Consider the following 9955-nt stretch of genomic DNA (forward strand, 5'->3'; position numbering starts at 1 on the left):
TGTGTGTGTGTGTGTGTGTGTGATGGAGAGGATCATCTGAGAGCTGCTGTTAGTTAGCAGCATTCTCTATCAATGTGGCATGTTATTATGTGGCCACAGCCTATGTTACATCACTCATGCTTACACACATACATGTGTGCACACAAGCACATACCCGAACACAGCTCTGTCTTGATATTTTTGTGAGGACATTGTATCAATAGCATCAGTTTCTTAAACAGGAGCTTAGAGATATTGTTTCACATATTTAGAAATATATTTCTTATGACACTCGTTCTACAAATATGGAGAAGGTTCAAAGAAAGAAACAGTTCATCTTAAAATACAGGCTATTTTTAAGGGGGAATGGCACGTCCCATGTACAGAGGCATTGGTCCTCGCAGCGGGTGGCCCGGCTTAGAATGGATTTCTGGCTCTATCCACTGTACTGTCTCTCCAAAAAAAGCACCAAAGCCCAACAAAATTTGATTTTTAAATTAGTTATGTGGGCCAGCCTACAAGCCAAGTAAATTTCTTCAAAACCCAAATATTCTTATACTACGCCTAAACCATATTTCTAACTTAATCCATACGAAAGCACTTTAAAAAAATACAGCAACCAAGACAAACCAACTAAAACTCGCCTGACAGAGGAGCACAATTTTACCAGTCTAGTCAGATATGAAGAGTTTAATGAAATATCACTTGCTGTTTACATAAACTGTACTCGCAAACACATCTACTACACCAATGGTATACTTAATATTTATACCGAGCTAGACGCAAACATCCAGTTTGTAAACAAGTGTGTTAATTTGTGATTAATGAAAACTCTTTATATCCATCTAATCTAAAGTAATCAAATTAATTAATCTAATTTTAAAAGCAAACAAAAACATCACCTGTAAAAGGATGTAAAAGCTGTAAGAGAGTTAAGTGCTTTCACACAGCAATATACATATGAGCTTAAACTTCAGAAAAAAATAATAACTCATCAAATAGTGTGTATATGTGTGTGCGTGCGCGTGTGTGTGCGTGCGCGTGTAAGCCTTATCAGCTGAGCTTGGAACAGGTTATACCTTCCTTCCTCATGTTTCTCCTGAAGCCACTCATTCACTCCGTGCTTGTGCCGGCACCTGAGAGCAGATTATTGTTTCGGAGACTTGCAGCAGAACACACAGAGTAAGTAGATCTCCTCTCCTCCGCTCTAATCTAATCAAATTTGATGTTTCCAAACACACAGCAGCTGGCTAAAGGCACAGCAATGATACCCAAGGAACAAAGCCCACGCTTGTTGCTGGAGACTTACCTAAGCTTCTCCAATTCCTGTCTCAATTTAGCATCCCCCTCCCTAAAGCTTAACTCTGGAAAAAACAAGAAAGCAATTTAACGGGCTGACACTGAGAGTGTGTGTGCGCTGAGGTGTTTATGTGTAATAACCTCAAAATTGTCTGTTTGTGAAGCATGGTGTCCTATATGGGCTGATGGGGGAGAGTCCCCCATGACCCTATGCTAAATTTTAGGCAACACAAAATCAAACACCAAAAGACAACACTGACACAAATAACCACTTCAAATATTTTGGCCCTCAGAATATATGTCAACAGTAGAAAACAATAATAGAATGACTATTAACTCTTCATTCACTGGTATTGGGTGAGGTGAGTTTACAAGTCTAAATGTTATGTAATTAGCTACAAGTAACTACAAAAATGTTGAGAGTACATTTGATTTGGTTAAGATAGGTGAAGACTTTTTATTATTAAAACATATTATGCATTTTCTCTCTTCATGTGAATAAAAAGGTGGCAGGGCTCTTTGATACACTATATGTACATCAAATCATTTCACTTCTCTTCAGTACTGCAGAGGTCCTTTCATCACATCGACCTATCCAGCTCTCACTTTGATCTCATACTAACGAGGGGCTCATTAATTTCTAATCAAAGGGTCCTGATTTACTGTAGGTCCACTGTGGATATTCAGAACTCCTTACACAGAGAGTAGATGGGGTCATCACTTTTAAAACAATACATCTGAAGACCAGGGGGCACATGAGTGCTCGCAAAAACACACAATGTGAAAGGGTTGCTGTTTCATTCTGGTCACTTTTTTTTTTAAATTAAAAAACAAACATAAGATTCTAGTGCCCTAAACATTTTAGAGATTGAGTGGAAATAAAAAGAGACGAGGGAGAAAGAGATGGAACGGCATGAAGACTGAAAAGAGAGCTGCTTTGTGTTAAAGCATGGCAAAAACTCCCCTAAACTACATCTGGAAAGAAGACACTATCTCACTGTGAGTTAAGAAGTGTGTGTGTGTGTGTGTGTGTGTGTGTGTGTGTGTGTGTGTGTGTGTGTGTGTGTCTGTGTGTGTGTGTGTGTGTGTGTGCGTGCGTGCGTAGTGTGTACTTGCATGCAGGAATGGCCGTTCCGCCATGTTCCAGATAATTCCACACACTGGCAGGTCCACACTCTGTCTCTTTACCCTAGGGTGAGCTCCGTGGACACAGCATCAGTTACTCTCTGTGATTTTGTGTAAGTGTCCAGGCTTAGAGAAACAGGCGACTGTGCCTGCCTGTCAGACTGTTAAACAACAAACTCTGCCTCAGGACTCGGAACCTGCAGCTGGTGAGAGTTAGTGAAGCAAACCACAAGTTTTATCATTAAAAAAAACACACTCACCATATCAGACTAATCAGTCTTATCTCTTAAGATTTGTTCCTAGACTCAGAATCATGAAAACATCATGTAAGCACCAGAATATCCAAAATAAATTCCCTTAAGAAACGGAATTGCATAAACGTCATGAAAAACGTATCGAAATCAAGTTAGTGTTAGAGTATCTAATAAGAGTGTTATCATGTGCTTTCATGTGCCTTCAGTATGATCTGAATAGACAAGAAAATCAAGATAAAGAGAACACTGAAAGGTGTTTATGATTAAAACACACGCAGTTCATTAAGAATCAAAATAAATGAAATAGTATCTGCAAAATAATAAAGATAAATAGATAAATACTTTATTCATCTCCTGGGGGAAATTCAGGAGTGTCTCATAGCTCACGAGTTAGAAAAATAGAACAAACAGTGTCAGGCAAACTATCACCTCATTGTCAACTCTTTTTACATATTTCAATACTTTTAACAGTATGATGGTTTAGCATGTGTCTGCTGAATTTATTGTTATTACTTAATTGTGTATTTTTGACATTGTAGGATACAACAGAGTCAAGAGGAGAATTTGGCTTAAAAATCCATTGATTGAACACTGTAAGGTTACTGATGTCTCAGACTCATCCTGACCCAGTTCAAAATGTCGGCTCGATATGACAAATACACTTAGGTTCAAAAGAAAGGCACAGGTGTACTTGTAGGAAAATTATTCAGATCCAATACTTGACTCAAACAAGAGACAACAAAGGTCCACATGAGACAAAAGACAGCAGTTTAACAGCCATGCCCATACATCTGTGTCACAGTGCCATCTAGCTGACACATTTAGAAATGCTATATTTTTAGCATTTTCTTTAGTGATTGCGAATGCCTTATGTCTGATATAAATAGAGGTTTCTAGATCACAAAAAAAACCACTCATGTCTTCTATGTATTTTCCAACATATGGTGTACAAGACCTTGGATAAGAATTTCCTCTTCTAAATGAAACGGGAAACACAAGATGTATTTTTGTCATGCGTAAAGCAGTCAGGTTTGAATATTGGCAGGTTGGCACAACAAGAGATGCATAGTGTAACCATAAGTGTAATGTTACACTGGCTTTATGGATAAAATGACAGTTAGCATAAAAAGAATGCACAGAAAGTGTAGCACAAGAAGAGTCGTTAAGGCAGCAGATGCTGCAGTAGTCTACTCAATGATGCCATAAAGTATGTGCTGCCAGCAAGCACATGTATACACACCAACAAGCAAGCACGCACACACAAACCACACACATCATGCCTTGCGCTCCTTGGATTTGGGCACTTTCTGAACCACAGAGTGTTAAATAAACCAGAGGAAGAATTCCATGTAGTCGACACAGATTGTGTGTGTGTGTGTGTGTGTGTGTGTGTGTGTGTGTGTGTGTGTGTGTGTGTGTGTGTGTGTGTGTGTGTGTTGGGAGCAGAACAGAGTGGTGTCTGTTAAAGGGCAGTCCTGAGTAAACACACACACATGCACACCCACCACACAACCTCTGCTTAAAATCTATTTGCTCATGTAATTCACAGAGTCCAGTAGAGTAGGTATGGCAACAGATACGCTCAACCAATATGGCACTGCCTCTTCAGCTAGATTACTAATTAGCTAAATGTAATACAGCATTCATTTATAGCACCGGTCATAATGTCACTTGTTATCTTTCAGCTGTATATCACCAATGGTCATTTTTAGCTATTCAGTGTACTGAAGCCAGATTACATTTTAACACTTTCCTGAAATATTTTTGCAAACATCTAGGTGTAGCCTACATTGCTTTGTCAATGCCACCATAGCAACCTGTGAGTAAGATGTCATTCAAGTAGGCTATACAGTTTGTTCACATCAACATGGTTATGGAGGCTAATAGGCCTACTAGTGTCTAAATTCCATATTGCATTATAATGATAGTAGGCAGTTTAAATATGTAGTTTTGACACTACTACAACTAAAATATTAGTAAATAAAACAAAAATCTGTTTCCAAATTATAATATTCCGACTTTGTACGTACGTTACGGCTAATAACTACACTACTGTAATACTGTAATATTTACAGTCTATGCTACACTATCATCCCATGATGCAGTGCACAAATAAATAGATAATGTAGGCCTACACACAGCTTTCACAGCATGTTTGCCTTTTTTTCATGTTTTAATATTTACAGAAAGATTTTAGAAGATGTGTAAATGACTTGAGAAACAGCACAAAAATAAATTATCAGGGGAAAAAAAGCACTGGTGAACCATAAAACAATAATGATGATGATAATAATAATGATAATATAATAACAATAATAATAATAATAATTATATAATAATAATAATAATAATATACCGTCAATTAAAATGTTAAAGTCATGAAATAATAACTAGTAATTTTATTTAATAACCTACCCAGAAACTTTCCAAATGTGCAGCATCTTGTTTGAAGCTGTAGACTCCACGCATTGCAGCGTCAAAGTGACGTCTGACGTAACCGTGATGTGACGTACAATCCGTTTCCTGAACTTCCGCCTTGCACGCGTGTTTACCAAAAAATGTGGATACCCGAGCTGCCGAAGAAACAGTTATTATAACAATATTATAGCAGTAGCTGTTCGTGTTAAGGTGGTAATATGGGTAAATTAAATGTCGTGGTGCTGAGATATTTAAGTCGAGATGACTTCCGGGTCCTCACAGCGGTAAGTTAGATAACTTGTGTGATATCATGTGTTAGGCTAACTTGGTAGCTTTAGCCATAAATACATCCACCAACTTGGTCATGAACATTTAAAACGTTACAAGATGAATGCGTGCTATAGCACTGTTCGTTTCGCTTTTTTCTTGGGATTACAGAGCTAAGAAAAGGTTAAATGCATTACATTATTAATAGATAATACGGTTATCAAGCAGACACACATGTTGTGTAGTTACATAGATTCAAAGGTTTTTATTTGTCACATGCTCATGCAGTGAAATGTAAAGACTGTTCCGCTTAAAGATTAACTTTGTGCGAAATTTCTGTTCTTGATTATTGGACAGAAAGTGGACTTCATATTCTGTGCCTAATCATTTACTCCTCCCTTGATATTGTGAAAAGTAGCCTCCCTTAGAAAGCATAGGAATGATAACAGCAACCCAAAACAGTTTCAACATACATGTTAGATTATAAGTAGTGTCTCTGTAAGATGGATTTACATATATATCAAACTGTAACATGAATACAGACTTGAAATTAAGCCTTGTAATGAACCAGCTTCCTCTTCTTGTAGGTTGAGATGGGAATGAAGAACCATGAAATTGTTCCAGTGAGTCTCCTGTCTTCCATCGCCAGCCTCAAACATGGTGGCTGCAACAAGATCCTCAGAGAGCTTGTCAAACACAAACTGGTGGCCTACGAATGCACGAAAAGTAATAAAACACTCCCAACATCATTAGTCCTGTCAGAAAAGATGCATCTAAGAAGTGTTTCTAATGTGAAATGTAAATGTTAATTTTAGGTGTGCAGGGCTACAGATTGAACTATGGAGGATATGACTACCTGGCTCTGAAGACTTTGTGCTCAAGAGAAGTGGTCTTCTCAGTTGGCAACCAGATGGGTGTGGGTAAAGAGTCAGGTAAGAAAAGAAAGCACAACAGGAATGCAATCTGTATGTCCTGTGTAAGTTCTCTTAAAATAATGGCATAATACATGAATATTTTTATTGATATTTCCTGGTATTTCAATGTGGATTTATTATATAAAATATATATATATTTATTGAGGTTGTTCATAATCAAGAAACACTCAGAAGTCTTTATAACTGTCATGTTTCTAAAGTCACAGCTGGTATTAGCAGCACTGAAGTGTGTAATGAATTCCCTTGATCTTGATGTGAATTGCGTTTGTTCTCTGTTCAGGCTTTTGAAGTTTAGGTCGGCTTTATAAGACAATATTTATTGTAATATTTTTCTGTGTCCACCTCCTTAGATATATATATTGTGGCAAGTCCAAACGGAGAGCAGTACGCTTTGAAGCTTCACCGATTGGGTCGCACCTCCTTCAGGAACTTGAAAAACAAGAGAGATTACCACAAACACAGGAAGAATATGTCCTGGCTCTACCTCTCACGCCTTTCTGCCATGAGAGAGTATGCCTACATGAAGGTAGCGAATCAGAAAAGAAACACATGTATAACTTTCAGAAAATAGGTAGAAAATGTCACCAGCCATTCAAAAAATGTGTTTTTGTGTGATGCATTATTTGATACATCTCTTTAATTTCAGGCCTTGTATGATCGGGGCTTTCCAGTTCCCAAACCAGTGGACTATAACAGACATGCTTTGGTGATGGAGCTCATCAATGGATATCCACTGTATGTAAACAACAAGACGTCCTTCTCTGACTTTATACATTTATCTAGTTTTAGTAATACTATACTCTTCCTACTCTGCTCCGTTTAATAGTTTCTTTGTATTGTCTCAATCCTTCAGGTGTCAGGTGCATGAGCTGCAAGATCCACCGGCCCTGTACAACGAGTTCATGGAGCTCATAGTCAAACTGGCCAATCACGGTTTGATTCACGGAGACTTTAACGAGTTCAACCTCATGTTGGACGACCAGGACCACATCACTATGATTGACTTCCCTCAGATGGTGTCCACCTCACATGCCAATGCTGAATGGTTGGTTTCTCTGTTACAATCATACATTCACAACAAATCAAATTCATAAATCCACCAAATGGAATTATTTGAAGCTAACCTTTTCTCATTTTGTTTACAGGTATTTTGACAGAGATGTCAAATGTATCAGAGATTTCTTTGCAAGGCGGTATAACTACGAGAGTGAGCTCTACCCAACCTTCAAAGACATCAGGTAACTCTTTTATTTACTCTTGTAATAAAACACCAAAATACATGGGATACTTATGGTGATGAGTTTTCAAGAGCAAACATTTTATACAAAGACAAAAAGAAAATCCTTATTTTTTGTTGCTTATTGTGCATATCTATATTTATTCCAAATCTGATTTGCAGAGAAACACTAACCTGATCTTTTACTGTCACTGTTTTTTTTTCCTAAAGGCGGTCTTGTTCTCTTGATATAGAAGTTTCAGCGAGTGGCTTCACCAAAGATATGGAAAGAGACAGTGCATTGCTTCACCCAGCTGGACCTGAGGAAGAGGATGAGGAGGAGGAGGAGGATGATGATGAAACAGAGAGTGATGACAAAGAGGCAACAGATGAGGAAGCAGAAAAAGAAGGAGAGAGTGTGGTCTTGGATGAATATAAACATGCAATGTTGGAACTGGAAGGGCTCAAAGTCTGTGACATACAAGAAGACAAACAGGATGATAAAATAGAGGCTGGAGAAGTGGAAGAGCAAAAAGCGACTGAGACAAAGCTCACTGCCAGAAGTGATGAAGTGACAGAGGAGGACAAAGAGGGAGAGCTGGATGAGGCAGAGGATGAGTGTCCAGAGCTGGCAGACCTTTCTACCTGCAACCAAGAGTTCAAGCCCTTCAGGTAATCACAACGGAAAGTTAATGTAAGTTAGCATATTTAATAGGATAGTAGTAAGTGTGAATACTCCAAACCTAGCCGTGATTCAGAGCCATCACATTTTTTTGACAACTATTTAGCAACAGATCAGTTTCATGATCTTTTTCAAATGCATCTTCACAATCAAATCAAATAAGTTCAAATTTAAATAATCTTGTTTCTGATGATATGATTGCTGGGTAATTTAGAAGTTGCTCCTGTCATTTCATTAAAAAAAAGATCTCATAATTTGTTTCTAGCGCGTGCATGATTGATAACCCGTGCAAGTTGAACCACAACAGTGCATTTTTGTGTTGTGTTGGCATATCAAGCCCCAACACTTAATCCATGCAACAAAAACATTGTCACTAATACAGTTCTGTACTTTCCCAGATGATTGAGAAGACCTGCTGGTTTAGCTCGGTTGATCCATGTGTAGCCCAGTCTCTCCTCCCAGTCCCAACATTTACTGTCTCTCTTTAGCTGTCCCCTCGATTAAGGCAAAAAAGCGAAAGACAAAATCTAAAATAAATTACATACATATAGAATTATTTTATTGAATAGCATAAGTGTGCAGTCTGAACTTTTTAGCTGAACGTGTCTTTTGGTTGCCTACATTGACTTGAATACCTACCCTGCTTTTATTTTATTGTTTATTTGTTTTTGTCCTGCAGAGACTCTGACAGTCTTCTTCACATGACAGAACACACCAGGAGGAGGTCAGACAGCGAGGCCACAATGGGTAGCATAGGGAGCTGCTCTACCATACCACCAGTAAGTAAAGGGGAAACTACTACAGTACCATCATATAAAGCAGTTTTGCAGCAATCCCAGTCACAGTATATGACAAACTAGTAAATGTCCAGTAGGTGGTGCTAAAGAGCTTTTTTGTTGTTGTTTTTAAATTATTAAATAATGTGAAAGGTGACTTGTAGCAGACAAAACAAGTATACATAATGTTGTGTCTGCCTCACAGAGACAGACAGTGCGTACATTTCACTGTAGTGAACTGCTGTGGTTGTTTTTTTGTGTGTCCTGCAGGAGGTGGTCCGTCAGAAGGTGCGGAGGCAGCTCACTCAACAGCAGAAGGCATCACAAAGGCGACGTTTGCAGAAAGGAGAGGCCAACTTGGTGACCAAATCCAGGAGAGAGAACCAAAATAACATCAAGTCTAGTATGGAGAGTGCCTCATTCTGGGGATAAATGGGACAGATGGAATTCATGTCAACATGTTGTTTGTGTGGTCCTGTTCATTCCTCCACTCCTTTTTCTGATGACACTCAAACACATGATGGACGATGGAAAAAGACTCAGGAGATTCTCTGTGCCACAGCTCAACTGGCATGTCCTCTCATGAAAATAAACAAGAATGAGGAAACTTTTAACTATTTCTTCCGAAACTATCTTATTCATCATACAGTTTAATGTAAATATCAACTACTTACTTTAATGATGAATTATGATGGGTAATTAAACTTTCCAAACATTACTAATGAGTTGTTGTTGTTTTTTTTCAATTAGAAGGGTCTAACAAGTATCAAAACTAATGTCTAAGGGCATTGCATCCACCTGTACTAAACATGTATGCAAGTCAAGTAAGCACTTTCAATGATTCTCCAAGAAGGGCTTAAAACATTAGAAACAAATGAGTCACTTTTCCTATTTCCGTTTCAAGTTCATTCTCAATCAGTGTTTACCGGACATAGTGACTGATGTCAAGGAGTTAATGAAGAGCTTTTATGTATGTTAAAGTCTTCCACCATTATGAAACTCTG

At 38.2% G+C, this 9955-nt stretch overlaps 1 protein-coding gene across 1 annotated transcript; it reads left to right on the forward strand.

Moving 5' to 3' along the window:
* The first annotated feature begins 5168 nt into the window (after window positions 1-5168).
* riok2 (RIO kinase 2 (yeast)) lies at window positions 5169-9669 on the forward strand. Its single transcript, XM_020649903.3, has 10 exons — window positions 5169-5359; window positions 5930-6068; window positions 6158-6274; window positions 6628-6803; window positions 6924-7012; window positions 7131-7322; window positions 7423-7515; window positions 7725-8165; window positions 8855-8954; window positions 9222-9669. The coding sequence occupies exons 1-10, from the start codon at window positions 5294-5296 to the stop codon at window positions 9381-9383; spliced, it is 1575 nt and encodes a 524-aa protein (XP_020505559.1). The 5' UTR covers window positions 5169-5293; the 3' UTR covers window positions 9384-9669.
* The last annotated feature ends 286 nt before the right edge of the window (window positions 9670-9955 follow it).

This window comes from Labrus bergylta, chromosome 2 (assembly GCF_963930695.1).
Source record: "Labrus bergylta chromosome 2, fLabBer1.1, whole genome shotgun sequence".
NCBI classification, from domain to species: Eukaryota; Metazoa; Chordata; class Actinopteri; order Labriformes; family Labridae; genus Labrus; species Labrus bergylta.

What these genes read in the sequence shown, in the direction of transcription:
- riok2 (XM_020649903.3), top strand. Translation starts at nt 5,294, where the DNA reads ATGGGTAAATTAAATGTCGTGGTGCTGAGATATTTAAGTCGAGATGAC. An exon ending in GGCCTACGAATGCACGAAAA is followed by an intron (nt 6,069 to 6,157) that starts GTAATAAAACAC and finishes TGTTAATTTTAG; the next exon opens with GTGTGCAGGGCTACAGATTG. An exon ending in CAAGAGTTCAAGCCCTTCAG is followed by an intron (nt 8,166 to 8,854) that starts GTAATCACAACG and finishes TTTGTCCTGCAG; the next exon opens with AGACTCTGACAGTCTTCTTC.